Source organism: Moschus berezovskii, chromosome 9 (genome assembly GCF_049115385.1).
Source record: "Moschus berezovskii isolate FMDL1 chromosome 9, NW_MosBer_1.0, whole genome shotgun sequence".
Classification (NCBI taxonomy): domain Eukaryota; kingdom Metazoa; phylum Chordata; class Mammalia; order Artiodactyla; family Moschidae; genus Moschus; species Moschus berezovskii.
In genome coordinates this window covers 18,003,192-18,019,995 of record NC_142468.1, presented here as the reverse complement: position 1 = coordinate 18,019,995, position 16,804 = coordinate 18,003,192, and the positions used below count along the sequence as shown (strand labels likewise).

At 42.0% G+C, this 16,804-nt stretch overlaps 2 protein-coding genes across 6 annotated transcripts in view; one reads left to right on the top strand and one right to left on the bottom strand.

The window, feature by feature from the left end:
* ENTPD5 (ectonucleoside triphosphate diphosphohydrolase 5) overlaps nucleotides 1-8,970 on the bottom strand; it is a 35,895-nt gene extending 26,925 nt beyond the window's left edge. For 4 of the 5 annotated variants that reach the window (XM_055435782.2, XM_055435783.2, XM_055435781.2 and 1 more), the window contains exons 1-3: nucleotides 8,885-8,970; nucleotides 6,663-6,741; nucleotides 1,557-1,622 (exon numbers count right to left, since the gene is read on the bottom strand). The gene's annotated coding sequence lies outside the window, so the exon portion shown is untranslated. Of the gene's footprint in view, nucleotides 1-1,556; nucleotides 1,623-6,662; nucleotides 6,742-8,466; nucleotides 8,821-8,884 lie in introns of those variants that run through there. The other variant, XM_055435784.2, reaches the window with a different exon arrangement.
* Nucleotides 8,971-9,120: 150 nt separating this feature from the next.
* The window catches only part of BBOF1 (basal body orientation factor 1), a 32,522-nt gene continuing 24,838 nt past the window's right edge, over nucleotides 9,121-16,804 (top strand). Inside the window, exons 1-2 of the mRNA XM_055437160.2 lie at nucleotides 9,121-9,209; nucleotides 11,282-11,510. Of these exons, the coding sequence (XP_055293135.2) occupies nucleotides 9,136-9,209; nucleotides 11,282-11,510 (303 nt within the window). The 5' untranslated portion in view covers nucleotides 9,121-9,135. The remainder of the gene's footprint in view (nucleotides 9,210-11,281; nucleotides 11,511-16,804) is intronic.

Sequence of the window (16,804 nt, the reverse complement as noted above, 5' to 3'; positions counted from 1 at the left end):
TCTTTTAAAGTCCCTCCAACACTAAGATCAAATACTCTCCTGAAAAGGAAGTAGAATTCACGCACTGGTAGTTACCAATAAATATAAACTTATTTCCTATGAACAGATTAGTTCTTTCTATACTTCATTCCATTTTAATCAAAACATTATTAGACATGTGTCAAGAAGGGCAGCTCTGTACAATGAAACATCTGAGTCTAATACTGAAATGAGATGAGGCAGTGCATGACCTCATTCTTCATTGTCTCAGGCCTGACTTAGCTACAATAATCACTGTACAGGGAGAGCTCTTGCTATTGCTGCCTTGCTTTCTTCACAAGTCACAAGGCCTTTTTTCACCCATTCATTATAAGTAGAAACACCTTTAGGTAAGAAGATACTATTAATCAGGAGGGGATTAATACTGCCCCAATAAGCAAATATAATGAAAATCTACAGTGATAAACTATCTCTGCCTCCAAACCCATATCCACCGTGGGAGGCACTTATTTGCAGAAGAGTAATTACAAGGATCAGTGCCATTTGTCACTGGTTATATTGGAGTCTGTGAAAAGTGAAAACGTATTTCCCTTTCTTGTTATTAAGTGAAAAACAGCTACTCCTTCAAACATGTTGAATCAAAATGAACAACTTGAGAAAGGTAAATATTACAATGACATCTCATGAATAAAACCAAGAACAGGGGCTCCACATATGTACATTTCCTCAAATATGTCTTTATGATACATCTTCTCTAAATACCACAACATTTTTATTTTAATAGCGTTTGGTAAAAATGTTCCTAAAGTGACATATTTTATTCATGGTCCAGAGTTATGATTTTGACCATCAGTTACATTTTTCTGTAAACTTGGGATGCCTCTGGGGACTATAGGTCTAGAGGACTGTTTGCCCTTCTGTCAACAAATAGTCCCAGACTGCTATGCTTTATGAGCTAGTTTTCCTCCATATCATGCTATCTATTATCACTGATCAGTGCTGTCATGTGCCTGCCTCCATCGGTAAGCTGCTACCATCTAATTTTGAAAACTCTTTTGTGGGACATGAATCAAAGAGTCACAATTACTAGACTTTTATGTCAACTTACACAAATGAGGGCCTCTCCAACAAGGATTGTGGAATTTGTGACAGTTTTTACTGGCTCATTAATCTCTTCCCATTTACTGTGAGCTCTCAGCTAGGAATAAAAAAGCAGAAATCTGACCTATGGGACTTCCCTGGTCCAGTGGTTGAAAATCTGCCTGCTAAGGCAGGGGGTGTGGGTTTGATCCCTGGAATACTCTTCATGACTCGAGGCAACTGCATGTACCATGTACCCATGTACCAAGTCCTTGCTCTAGAGTCCATGAGCTGCAACTACTGAAGCCCACAGCTTGCGCTCCACAAGAGAAGCCACCACAATGAGAAGCCCACTCACCACAACTAGACAGAAGATCCCGCTTGCTGCAAGCAGAGAAAGAAAATGCCTGCATGTAGCAACGAAGACCTAGCATGGTCAGATAAAAAGAAATCTAACCAATGGAAAAAGAGGGTATTACTTTATATAAATTACTTACCAATATTTTCTTTTCCTTCTGGGCTTTCCACTTTGTTTCCTTTAACTAATGTATCACTTTTTCAACCTGGAGAAGATGGATACAGATACTCATAAGAGCAAAGTTCTTTTTCCTTTTTTTCCTTTCTCCTGTTTTTGATGCAATTATCTCTTTCTGTATTTCTATTTCCAATCTATTTAGGCTTTCGAAAGTGGATCATCAACCTAATCTCCTAACTTGTAATCTAGTACTCTTGGCCTCTTTCTCTTAAAATTTCTTTTCATTCAAACTATAACTGTAGCCACTCTAATAAAACCACTTGTTTACAAAATCAGCGATAACAAGAGAAGGCATGTTACACTTCCTGTAAAAGCTAGAGATATATTTTTGAGTTTATGCTCTTTGTGAGTTTTTTTTTTTTTTTGCTGTGAAGAACTCAAATACCAGTTGTGTCTTCCACAATATGACTGAGAGTGGCACTCTATTACAAATGAATATGTGGTCAAAAGGGACCTAGTCAATCCCAGTCACAGGTACATACCTACAAGACTGAAAACAGGGACTCAAACAGTATTTTTACATCAACGTTCACTGCAGCATTATTCACAATGGTCAGAAGTGGAAAAAACCCAAGTGTTCATTAACAGATGCACAGATAAACAAAATAGGACACATACACAAATACAATGGAATATTATTTAGCTATAAAAAGCAAAGACTTTCTGATACATGCTACAACACGAACCTTGAAAATGTTATGCTGAGACACACAAAAATACAATTCCACTTACATGAACTATCTAGAAAAAGCAAATCTGTAGAAACAGAAAGTAGATTAGAGTTTACCAGGGGTTGTGGTGAGAGGAGAATGTGAGCTATTGCTTAACAAGTCCAGAGTTTCTTCTGGGGTGATGAAAAATGTAAATAGTTAATAGTGATAACTGTACAACAGTGGTGAAAGTAATTACACCACTGATCTGCACACTTAGAATGGTTAAAACAACAATTTTTATGTTATATATATTTTACCACAGTAAAAAAAATTCTTTAAAAGCAGAGGGAATAAAGTACTGCAAATAAGCTCATAAGAGGAACGACCTGGGCTATTATCTCAACATAGCAACAGTTATGACACTCCTCACCCTTGAACTACCTCATGAGCCAATTATGACTTAAATTCTGATACTCAGAAAATGTCTTTAAGCATTTTAAGTTTATATAGTATCTTCTAGTCTCTCAGAAATACAAAGTTAAACTTACCAATGAACATAAACCTGAAAACTGTATATTCAAGAGAAGATAAAAACAACGTAATAAATTGTAACTATAGGGCCTCCAAAGCAATTATTTTTAATAAAGATCCTCTTATAGGTTGTTGCCTACAACTTTAACACTTCTCCACATAGTCTCTTGGTTTCCCAGAATGGAATGAGTGACATCTACCCCTACGCATGCAATCCTAACCACAGTTCTATTACGTTTTCTTTTTAAAAACACTCATATTGTGTACATGCCAATACCCGAACTCAAAACAAGAGACACCTCATCTGGTATCTCCATACAACTCCATTCCTCAGTGCCCCTGCCCAATTAAGAGAGGGTTAAATGGATTCTCTAATTTCCTATTCCTGTTAATGGTACCACAAGTTTCCTAATTTATGATGCAAAATTTTCATCATCTTTGCATTCTCCTCTCTCACACCCAATCTCTTATCAAGGACTAATGATTTTTGCTTTGCAATATCTTTCCCATCTCTTTCTCTTTCTTCCCTCCTAGCCTCTTACTGATTATCTAAAGTCTGGTCTTTATCACTTCAGACTTTAGACCACTATAGCCTCTTAGCTGGTTTTCCAGTCACCAAAGTCTCTCTTCTCAAACCCATACATGATTGTTTCTAAAATGTTATTTGCATCATTTTCCCACTAGACTGTAACTATATCATGGTAGGGATTCATTCACCTTTGAACACTGAACAATCTGGCATGTAATACATTTTTAATTCATCAGTGTTTATTGAATGAATTGATGAAACCCTAAGTCCTAACACTTTCCTTCTAAAAACTTTCAATTTTCCACTGCCCATAACAGAAGTTACAAACTCAAACACTGAAATACCTACTGGGGCCAGGCAGAAAATATAAGTGAGTAAAGATGTCTGTAATCAACAGGAAGTGGTAGGGACTGTGCAAACTGGAAAGCACATGTCCCATCTAAAGGGTAAGTTACTTGCTGTTCCCACAAATTGCTGCCATGATGAAATACAGGCCTAGTATGTTGCCAGGTCTTCTGATTTTCCAAGATAAGGAAGAGAACAGATTTCTATGTAGAATCTGGTTTTTAAATGTGTGTATTCGTCGCTCAGTGTCCAACTCCTTGTGACCCCATGGACTGCAGCCCGCCAGGCTCCTGTCCACAGAATTCTCCAGGTAAGAATACTGGAGTGAGATGCCAGTGACAACTAATACCATTTAAAAAAGACCAAAACACCATGCAGGCAAAATGAAACATATCTATGGGCCGAATCCAGTCCTCAAGCTATAAGTTGGTGACTCCTTGCTCTGTAGGATAAAAAACTTCTTGCCTAACATTCTAAGTCCTTCTAAGTCCCAGGCTATTCTGCCAAAGTTTATGCCCACTACTTTCACACAAGAACACGCTGCTCTAAGCAAGCATCAGAATCACCTGCAGGGCTTGTTAAAATATATAACTTGATTGCAGGCTTCACTGTCAGGATTTCCAGTTCAACACAGTAGGTCTCAAGTAGGGGCTGAGAATGTGCATTTCTAACAAGTTACCAGATGATGCTGACACTTACAGGTGCATGGACCATCCTGTGGAAACCACTACTCTGGTTAAATTACACTCTGTCTCAAACACACTGATTCTGCTCATTTGTTTCACCTTCCCAGAAAGTCTTCCCTTTTAATTTCAGCCTACCTCCTCCTGTAAACTTCCTGTGACAGTCTTTCATGCCTCCAAACTGCTGTAGCATTTAAAGTTCACACCATCTCCCCTAATTCATCACTGCTTGGTGGAGATGCATAGCTTCCAATTGAGGTTGCATAGTCTCAGAGATCAATGATCAGGTCAGCATCTTATACACCTGATTGTAAGCCATTTGAAGGCTGGGGCCCTGTCTTCTCGAGCTATCAGAGCCTGGTATTCAGTTGGTACTTACTAAACATTTCTTAGGAGAAGGCAATGGCACCCCACTCCAGTTCTCTTGGCTGGAAAATCCCATGGGTGGAGGAGCCTGGTAGGCTGCAGTCCACGGGGTCGCTAAGAGTCGGACACGACTGAGCAACTTCACTTTTACTTTTCACTTTCATGCACTGGAGCAGGAAATGGCAACCCACTCCAGTGTTCTTGCCTGGAGAACCCCAGGGACAGGGGAGCCTGGTGGGCTGCCGTCTATGGGGTCGCAGAGTTGGACACGACTGAAGCAACTTAGCAGCTGCAGCAGCAGTAAACATTTCTTAAACGAATGAAAACTGGACAGGCCCATCAAATGAAAAGTGCAAAGAAGTGGACCTCAAATTTGGGTATATAACCTTTCTTAAAAAACTGACTTTAAGTATTGTGTAATGGTTTTTCAGAATGGACAATAAAAACTAAACATTTTGCAAATAAATTGTCAATAGATAATAATCATCTGTGGCAACAGATTTTCTATGTAAATAAAACAGTGAATGTTAAAAAAAACCCTGAAAATTTGTAAGATTAAATTTTTTATTTGTACCATATGGCTTCCCTGGTGGCTCAGTGGTAAAGAATTTGCCTGTCAATGCAATGAAATGCAGGAGACATGGGTTCAATCCCTGGGTCTGGAGGATCCCCTGGAGTAGGAAATGGCAACCCGCTCCAATATTCTTGCCTGGAAAATCCCATGGACAGAGGAGCCTGGCAGACTGTAGTCCCTGGGGTTGCAAAGAGCTGGACGTGATGAGACTGTGCATGCATGCAACAACAAAAAACAATGAAAAAGTAAGATGAAATTAACTAATCCTCCATAATATTCAGAAATAGTGATGAGTCTCCTTCAGATAGAGTTTGGATGACAATATATTTATTCAAGATTCTAGAGGCTGTGTAAAAACAAAGATCAGAAATGGTTCACCTAGCTTCTCCAACTTATAGAACAGCATCAGTACTATCAGGCAATTTCAAGGATGACTTACGAGTAGAAATGATACTGTGCAGGCCCTATAAGGCTCCTGGGCACAAGGCCTTTCTGTGTTCCCCATTTCTTTGATGATAAGAAACAGCCTTCATTCACCCTCCTTGACATTCCCTGAGTTTCAAGGGGCAGATTCAAGAAGTAGTTAATTAGGGAAGCGAGTGAATGAATGTGAGACCGGGGTTAAACAGCCAGGAGCAGCCTTGGGTCAAAGTCTTGTTTCCCATCAATGGATACACGCAAAGATATCGTCGAGCTATTGTGCAGATATTGAAACTCCCTCCAGGTGGGAGAAGTTATGATATGCTGCCCACCAGCATGTAGACGCCAGATCAGTTAAACTTGAGGCTGACGGATGTTGACTCCTACTTACCAACTCACCACCAAACCATCAGAAGAATGTCCACAAGCTGATCACATCCTCTTTTACTATAAAACTTGTCACTATCTGCCCCACAATGGAACACATGGTTTCAAGAGCATAAGCCTGCTGTGTCCCCCTTAGACTGGCAAAGCAATAAAGCTCTTCTTTTTTACTTCACTCAAAACTCTGTCTCCGAGATCTGATTTGCACAGGTGGAAAGAGAATCTGAGAATCTGGTGTCAGAAACTCGGTCTCCAAGCTAAACCAGAATAAAGCTACAGAGTAAACCTAATTTTGGGAACTACTGGTAGAAAAAAAAAAATTAGAAATAATAACATGTAGTTTTAAAATAATTTTGAGATAAAGTCTTAAGTTTTTATTTGGCTTTTTGAGCAACTCCACACTTGATGATATTAGAATCAATGGGACAACAGAAAAGTTGACATTATTTGGCAAAGACAGAAAATTCAATTTGGGAAAAACAACAACAACGACAACAAAACAACCCAGGAGCAAAAGAAGCACATTTACAGCTGTAAGATAGCAAGAGATGTTACCTTACATTCAGATACCTGCCCTACCTACCAGGACCATAATGATCTTGTCTGCGTGAGGATTCAGCCAAGACACTCCGCATTTCTATGTTAACCAGGAACTATGCACCCTGAGCAGGGGGAAAAAAAAAGAATTACAAAACCCAGTAAAAAAAATACCAACTGCTTATCCCAAGTTTTAAAAGCATTAGCATTCTAAACAATAAAACAAAGCAAATTTATTTAATGAAATAAACCTCATAGTAAAACTACAAGAATATATGAAAGGAAATGCTACCAGATGAACTGCTAAATAGCAACTTCCTACAGATGATTGAATAATAACATCTAGTTCTTTGGCAGCGAATGTGGAGGTTCAGAAGACTGTAGACTCTAGAACCAGCTCTACTACAGTGTGAATCTGGTCATTTCTCTTAGCCATATTCAAGTCACAACAGTTTTAACTACAAAGTCAAAAACTTAAAGTCAATAAAAAATATTCTGTATGATAAAATAACTAAGAAGTACATGTAACTAAAGTATTATGCACATATATTAAGAAATAATCTTACTACAGTCAAGTTTTCATGTTTATAAATGAGTCTACAGGCAACAGATGACTTGGACTGACTTTCAGGTTCACAGTAACCAGTTTTTTAGAATGAATTCCATCGCTTCTCGGCCTTTTGGCTAAGATCAAGTGTAGAATGAATTCCAAATATAAAGCGTCTAACAGGAGATATCCTACACTCTCTTTTCTGCAAGTTATCAGTAGGGTACATTTTCAGAACCCTGGACATATCAAGTGGTAAAGAACCCGCCTGCCAATGCAGGAGGCATTAGAGAAGGTGTGTTCCACCCCTGGGTGGGTAAGATCCCCTGGAGAAGGGCACTCACTCCAGTATTCTTGCCTGGAGAATCCCATGGACAGCGGAGCCTGGCCGGCTACAGTCCATGGGGTCGCAGGGTTGGACAGGACTGAAGCCACTTAACACGCAGACATATAAAATCAATCATAACTTTATAGATTCTATATCAGAATAAACCCCTTCAATGTATGGTAATTCCATCACGGACCCACGGAAGTGTGACCTGCAAATGGCGGGGGGGGGAGGGGGAAGCACCAGGAATAGAGTAAGCCACTATCATGACAGCAGATGGCATGGCTAAGATTTTCAGTGCTTGTTAATATTAACAATCAGCAAGTTCCCTCATAACCACTCAATTCAGAAACATCAACGACGTAGCTGGGAAAAAAAGAAGGTGAGGGGGAAGGTTTGAATCAGGGACATCTGGAAAGGCTGCAGGGATTAAGTTCTCCTTAGAGAAATGGAGAAGATGCACAATGAAGTTTTTAAGGAAATTTTTACATTCAGTTTGAAAGGGAGACTAATGCACAGCAGAGCTTCAATCGCAAGTTTCCTAACTGTTGTCTCGGCCCCCAGAATTCCGTCTTCCTCGATGACTCACGGACAAACTCATTGAATGAAGACGGCATGATCACAGAGCTCCTCCTCTGAAAAAACGCGAACCACCCTTTTGAGTACTACACCTTTTCACAGGTGTGCGCGGGGTTGGCTGGGGCGGGGGGGGGGGGGGAGGTGACGACACCAAAGCAAAAACAACACAGCAAAAGGCCAGAGCTTTGAACATCACACGACTCGCGGAAAAGGGAGGGCAGCACGCGCAGGAGGTTATTAGCAAATGGGAATCTGGGGACCGCAGCGACAGGACAGAACGGGACCTGACGCCGGGATACTCCTCTCCAAGGATTCTCCAGGAGGCCCCCGAGCCTCTCCGACCCCCAGGCTCCCCGACACCCGCGCGCCGCCCGCCTCACACTCCAAACTACCCACCCTCGGACAAGTCCTCAACCGCCTCATCAAAACATGTTTGGCCTTGGAAGCCCGCTGGCTGCGCCATCCCTTACAGAACCAGCAAGGGTTAGGAGCCAGGAGAGGGAGAAGGAAACCAAAAGAGCCGGGGTGGCCTCGGGAGGGGCGGAGCCGGGACGAGAGCTGGGCGGCCGCGGCCACGCTGGCTGCGGCGCGAGGGAAGGAGAGGACTTGCTGGCGAGACGCGAAACGCTGTGAACCCGGCGGAGGCGGCGCTCCGACGAACGGGGCGCGGCGAATCCAGCCTCCTCAGAGGAGAGCGCCCCGACGGTCGCGCCGCCGCCGCCGCCGCCGGCCAAGGACTGTCCGGCTCCGGCCTCCTCGCCCGCCCAGCCCAGACCCCAGTCAAGCACCGGCGCGCCTACGCTCGCACACTCACCGGGCGCGCGCCGCCACGGCGCGGCCGCCCGCCGCCCTCAGCCGGTCTCCGCCCCGCCCCCCGCGCCCGGCCACTGGACTGGGCCCCGGGGGCGGGGCGGGGCTACGTCACGGGCGCGTGCGCTCTCTGCGCGCCCGCAACGGCTCGCGTGGTTCGTTACCTGCGCGGCTCGGTGGTGTCCTTGGAGACGAAGCCGGGCCTGGGTGGCGCGGAGACAAGACCACGGCAGCGGGGCCCCGGGAGAGGCCAGGATGCCGGCTAAGGGGAAGGACAAAAAGAAAGGGAAAGGCAAAGACAAAGGCAAAGATAAAGACAAGAAGAAGAAGTAAGGGGAAGCACGCTGGGGTCCCTGCTCCAGGGCCTGCCCTCCGGAGATTCGCAGGCGCCGGCCAACTGGCGCCCTTTCCCCGCTCCCTTCCCGGACCCTCCCCTCGCACTCCCAGCTTCTGAGAAGGACGGCTCCGTTGCTCAGAAATTCCCCAAAGGCATGCCATACCCGCCACTGCTTCAACTAAGACCGGAGTGTTGAGATTTGGGACCCTGAAATCTTTTAGACACAGCCCCTGACTATATGGAGTGTAACGAGGAGGCAGATAAGTTCCCCAAGAACAGCAGTAACATAGGACCGAACTGACTCATTTGAAAAAACCCTGATGCTGGGAAATGTTGAAGGCGGGAGAAGGGGACGACAGAGGATGAGATGGTTGGATGGCATCACCGACTCAATGGCCATGAGTTTGAGTAAACTCCGGGAGTCGGTGATGGACAGGGAGGCCTGGCGTGCTGCAGTCCATGGTGTCACAAAGAGTCAGATACGACTGAGCGACTGAACTGACTGACTGAGGACCGAATGAAATAAGTGCTGCTGCTGCTGCTAAGTCACTTCAGTCGTGTCCGACTCTGTGCGACCCCATAGATGGCAGCCAACCAGGCTCCCCCGTCCCTGGGATTCTCCAGGCAGGAACGCTGGAGTGGGTTGCCATTTCCTTCTCCAATGTGTGAAAGTGAAAAGTGAAAGTGAAGTCGCTCAGTCGTGTCCGACCTTTAGCGACCCCACGGACTGCAGCCTACCAGACTCCTCCATCCATGGGATTTTCCAGGCAAGAGTACTGGAGTGGGGTGCCATTGCCTTCTCCAGAAATAAGTGCTAGTGGAGGGGAAAAGAACTAAAAGTGAGGAGGAAGGGTTAGTTCTGACACTGGAATTGAAGGTCGGAGATCCTCTAGACCTCTGCTGTCCAATAGTGTCGTCACCGGTCATGTGTGGCTATTAAGATTCGTTAAAATTAAACTAAAAATTCAGATCCTCGTTTGTACCGGCTACATTGCGTGTACTCAGTAGGCCTGTGTGTCTAGTGGTGACAGTATCGGACACTCTAGATAGCATTAACGTCGCAGAAAGTTCTATTAGATAGCACTGCCCGCCACCAGTGATTCTTAGCTGTGGAGGGGGGTAATTTTGCCTCCCTGAGAACATTTGTCAAGGAGACATTTTTGGTTGTCACATCTGGGGACCCCTAGTGGATAAGAGACCGAGTGAAAGTCGGTCAGTTGTGTCCAGCTCTTTGCGACCCCATGGATACACTCTATGGAATTCTCCAGGCCAGAATACTGGAGTGGAGGAGATCCCTTCTCCAGTGGATCTTCCTGACCCAGGAATCGAACCGGCGTCTCCTGCATCCCTGGCAGATTCTTTACTAGCTGAGCTATCAGACCAAGGATACTGTTAAATATCCTACAGTGTACATTAACAACCTCCAGCCCCACTCCAGACAAAGAATCATGTGGCTCAGAATATTAGTAGTTGGGAAATCCTGCTCAAGGCCCCAAGATGCTCTAGAATAGGCACTAAACGTTATTCACCTTATCTCCAGCACCTGGAAGAGAGTCGGAATCATAGAAGAAGCTTAATATTTGTTAAACAAATTAAGATGTCTGCTCCTGTAGGCTTCAACTTGGATCTCCCCACCCCCACCCCCACCCCCAGGCCCCATCCCTGCAAGAACTGTGCTGTAGTTTCTTATTTTTTGCCTGACCCATCTCAGCTGTGTTGTTGAGAGGCATTTAAACATCCTGAAGGATAAGTATTCTACAGTATGATTTAAATAACTGCATGGTTAGCCTTGCATTTTCTGAAAGTGCCAATGGCTTGTCACATTCCTAGAACTCACTAGCATGTTTTCTATTTTTGCCCATTCATCTACAGTGCACATATCCACAATGAGAAACACTGAGGGCAACAGACCATATATATTTCTTACTAACTCATTCATCCAACAATATTTGCTCATATGTGCCAGGCAAATGCCAAGCAAAATAAATTCTAATAAAGAGAAAGGTATAATACTAATATAGTAGAGAAATAGTTATATGCTATTGATGTCCTCTTCCTGTGCAGGAAGATCATAAAACTTGAGGAATCTGTTGTGGAGAGAGCCAAGGCCAATGCCTCCCTTTGGGAGGCCAGGCTGGAAGTCACAGAACTCTCTAGGATTGAGTATCGTGATACTTCCCGGAGACTGGCAAGATGTAATGAAGAGTTAAAGAGACAGCAGTATAAAATGGAGAAAGACACAATGTCTGTATTGAACTATCTGAAGAAACAGGATCAGGAGAAAGATAATCTGGTAGGTAGGTAGAAACCCTCCCAAGCCTTAGTAACTATCTCTTTTGTTATACTGATGTGGCTATGTATTTCCAGTATTTTAATTCCTTGAAACCTCATCCCACAGTTAAGACATTTCAGTTGACTTTTAACTCTCCTTTGAAGCAACATGTTATTTCAGAACGACTTTACAGTCAGAATTGACTTTTATTTTCATCCTTGTCCCATGTTTTCTTGGCTGAAACAAAGATGATGCTAATGGAACATTATGATTAACTTTGTTTTAAGAACAAGAGCATGGTGTATGATCTATATATTTTTTTATATTGATAACTATGAGTAATTAATCTATAAAGCAATTCATTGATAATCCATGATCACGTGGTTATGAACCCAGAAAATTGATTCTCTTCTGTTGGACCTGTTGAATCTTTATCTTATTGAACCTTGTTGAAATGTTGAGCAAAGAGCTATCATTTTATTTTAGATCTGTGGAATGAAAGGAAAGGAACTAAAATTTTGGGACTCCTGTTTGTGCCAGGCACCATGTTGGGTACTTTACCTCTGCTATCTCATTTAGTCCTTTTAATAACCCACGGTAGCCACAAATTGTCATTCCCATTTTACAGATAAAGAAATTGACTGTCAGGGCAGGTAACTTGCCAGAGTCTCACAGCTAGTGGGTTTTAACGTGTGAATTTAGGTGTGACTTAAATTCATCTCTTTCCTAGCTGCCTTGGTGACCCAAGGAAATTTGTATCATGCTTCATTCCCATGTATGTTTTTTGTATTTTTACTATAATAAATAGTAAAAACCTCAGATATGCAGATGACACCACCCTTATGGCAGAAAGTGAAGAGGAACTAAAAAGCCTCTTGATGAAAGTGAAAGAGGAGAGTGAAAAGGTTGGCTTGAAGCTCAACATTCAGAAAACAAAGATCATGGCATCTGGCCCCATCACTTCATGGGAAATAGATGGGGAAACAGTGGAAACAGTGGCAGACTTTATTTTCTTGGGCTCCAAAATCACTGCAGATGCTGATTGCAGCCATGAAATTAAAAGACGCTTACTCCTTGGAAGGAAAGTTATGACCAACCTAGATAGTATATTAAAAAGCAGAGACATTACTTTGCCAACCAAGGTCCATCTAGTCAAGGCTGTGGTTTTTCCAGTGGTCATGTATGGATGTGAGAGTTGGACTGTAGAGAAAGCTGATCGCCAAAGAATTGATGCTTTTGAACTGTGGTGCTGGAGAAGACTCTTGAGAGTCCCTTGGACTGCAAGGAGATCCAACCAGTCCATTCTAAAGGAGATCAGTCCTGGGTGTTCATTGGAAGGACTGATGCTAAAGCTGAAGCTCTAATACTTTGGCCACCTCATTCGATGAGTTGACTCACTAGAAAAGACTCTGATGCTGGGAGGGATTGGGGGCAGGAGGAAAAGGGGACGACAGAGAATGAGGTGGCTGGATGGCATCACCGACTCGATGGACACGAGTTTGAGTGAACTCTGGGAGTTGGTGATGGACAGGGAGGCCTGGCGTGCTGTGATTCATGGGGTCGCAAAGAGTCAGACACGACTGAGCGACTGAACTGAACTGAGGCACTTATTAAAAATATTTTTGTATGCATGAATGAATGAATGGGTTGTGATTCCACTGATGCTTTGAAAAAGCAATCAAAACTTAAGTTCAAGATGATTTGGAAGCATATTAGGGAAATCAGACAACTGAACACTTGTGTGGATTTTGTTTTATTAAAGTAATTTTTTGGTACAGTATTTTTTTAAACCCTCTTTCCTAGACAACTTCCATTTTTAAAATTACTCTTTGATAATAGCATGCATTATCAAAATTATCTGCTATAAAGTATTATTCTAAAATAAGCCTTTAGGCCAGCCATGCAAATAATTTTCAAAATTCATTGTATAAAATATTTGTGGACTGCATTAGCTAATTGATATTGGTCTGCCTTTTTCAGTATCATTTGTATTTCTTGATTTTCATCTGCCTCCATGTATCATAAGCCAGCATCTACTGTGGCAAACACATGATTTTCTTATAGAAATGGATATTCATTAAAACCAAAGAAACTTTCTTTGGGAGGAAGAAACAAAATAAATTATTCAATATACCCTGGTTAACTAGCTCTCTTATAGTTTTGTTACTCCATCAGTTCAGTTCAGTTCAGTTCAGTCGCTCAGTCGTGTCCGACTCTTTGCGACCCCATGAATCACAGCACGCCAGGCCTCCCTGTCCATTACCAACTCCCAGAGTTCACTCAAACTCATGTCCATCGAGTCGGTGATGCCATCCAGCCATCTCATTCTCTGTCGTCCCCTTCTCCTCCCGCCCCCAATCCTTCCCACTATATCCTAGAAACGCATTATTTGCTTAAACTTTATTTAAGCTGTTTATAGTCTTCATGTTAATTATAGAAATATTAGAAGTGAAATGTGTTTTAGAAACTATCATATTTTAGACAGAATTAGGAGATTTCCCTTATGGTTTTTGTATTTAAGGCTTTATTTAGTCAGCACAAAATAAATCTATTTTACACCTGTTCTACATGACTTAGGTCTGTCTGTATTTCTTTTAAAACATTTTTAGGTTTCCCTTGAGCTATTCTAAGATTATTTACAACAGTATTTCACTTCTGTATCCTCTGATTTTTTAACCATGTCAAGGAACCTTTAAAAACTACAGTATTTTGGCCACCTGATGTGAAGAGCTGGCTCATTGGAAAAGACCCTGATGCTGGGAAAGATTGAAGGCAGGAGAAAGAAAATGATATGGTTGAATGGCAACACCGAATCAATGGACATGAGTTTGCACAAACTCCAGGAAATAGTGAAGGACAGGGAAGCCTGGCATGCTGCAGTCCATAGGGTTACAAAGATTTGGACACGACTTAGTGACTGAACAACAGCAACAACAAAAAGCTACTCAGATTTCCTACTAAAACATGCCAGCATCCTTGGAGAAATGATGGATTATAAGACTTGAGCAAGGAGAGTAAGAGATGAACTTGAATATCTTATTGTGACAGGAAGTAAGTAACAAAAAATTAAAGGACACAGAGGGTAACTTGAAGGGGCTTCCACTGGCCAAATCTGGGATGGTCAAAATAAATGACAGTAATCAGTTATAGCTTATTGAATAAAATGAGATCATGAGTATATAAAACTGATAAATATATACCTTAATAAATATGGGAGAATAGAATGCTTTTCGTTAAAGTGGAATGTAGTAAGTAAATTTCCAAGGAATGATGCAATAAGAAAAATCACCATTTGGCATCAGAGTAATAATTGATTCAGTCAAGAACAGAGTGGATGCTGAAACTAGTGGGTGAAAGTTTAATGAGCAAAAAGATATTTGCATAGTCTTAAAATATAGTCTTCCAAATTTATTAATAATTATAAAAGGGAAACTTTCAACTGGAGAAACCTGGCAGACACAGGCTTAACCAGTTGATTACACTTAATGTCAGTCACCTCATGCTGTGATGCAGTGACAAGGATACATCATCACTTAAGCAGTGTATGCTTGCTGAAAAGCCATAACCTGAATCTTCTGATGAAGAAACATCAGACAACTCCAGCCCTGGCCAGTATTCTTCAAAAACGTTGGTGTCATGAATGACAAAGACTGAGAAACGGCTCCAGTTTAAAACTAGAATATATGACAACTAAATGTAATCATAGTCAGGGATTATATTCTAGACCAGAAAAATGAAAGTTACAGTGAAAGGACATCATTGATACAGTTGATGTTAAATTTAAATATGGACTATAGATTAAATAATAGTATTTTATCAGTGTTAAATTTCCCAATTTTGATCATGTACTACTAAGAGATTGTTCTTTTTCTTAGGAAAGACCTAATGAAATATTTAGTACAGGAGTATGATGTTCTAAACTTATTCTCACATGCTCCAGAAGAAACAGCTTCAAAGTCTACATCATATATATATATATGTATGTTGGGCTTCCCTGGTGGCTCAGAGGTTAAAGCATTTGCCTCCAATGCGGGAGACCCGGGTTTGATCCCTGGGTCGGGAAGATCCCCTGGAGAAGGAAACGGTAACCCACTCCAGTATTCTTGCCTGGAAAATCCCATGGACGGAGAAGCCTGGTAGGCTACAGTCCACGTGGTCACATAGAGTCGGACACGACTGAGCGACGGAGCGGATGTATATACACACACGTATATATGTATATAGACCTATCATAAAGGGAAAACAAATGTGGCAAAATTGAGTGAAGAGTATATGAGAATTCTTTGTACTCTCCTTGAAACTTTCCTTTAAAAATTTACTCATTTAAGAGAAATGCAAATCAAAACTCCAAGTTATCACTTCACACTTATTTAGATGGCTACTGTCAGAAGAACAGAAAATAGCAGGTGTTGGTGAGGATGTAGAGAAACTGGAATCCTTGTGCAGTTTGGTGGCAATGTGAAATGGTATAGCCGTTATGGAAAACAGCACAGAGATTCATTGAAAAATTAAAAATAGAATTATCATATGATGCAACAATCCCACTTTGGAGTACATTTCCAAGAGAATGTAAAGCAAGATCTTGACAAGGTAACTGCACACCCAGTGTTGTTGAAACCCTATTCATATAGTCGAGAAGTGGAAACAACCCAAATATCTGTTGGTTGATGAGAGAATAAAGTAAGTGTGGTATACAAATACAAGAATATTATGCAGCTTTAAAAGGGAAGGAAATCCTGTCGTGTGCTACAAAATGAATGAACTTCAAGGCCATTATGCTAAGTGAAATAAACCAGTTACAAAAGGACAAATACTGTATGATTCTACTCATAAGAAGTATCTGGACAGGGAGTGTTGCCCCACATTCCAGTAAAGAAAGAATGTTGGCCACCATTCCAGTTCTACAAGAATCAAGCCATCAGCCTTTGCAGCCCCCAACCCTCGCCTGCCATCTGCCTCCTTCCACAGTGCGTCCTGAGGGGAGGAAATTCAGGCTGGAGCAAAACAGGAAGCATTCTGAGCTTTGGATACTTGGCTCTAGATAATTAACATACATATCTAAGGAATAATTTCAACAACCCCAGATCTTTGCATCTTCCCTGACACAGAAAAGCACTAAAATCATTAACTCAAAATACCTTTTCCTTGTGATTACTAGTAACATTTTGATGTCTGACTACATGTTTTTTTCCAGCAAGAATCTGCTATATATTCTGCCTGCTCTCTTAACTCTTCTGAGCAGTTCCTCAGAGCTTTCTGAGAGGCTGTTTCCCAGGCTATAACCCTCAGTATAATCCTGGAATAAAATTTCATTC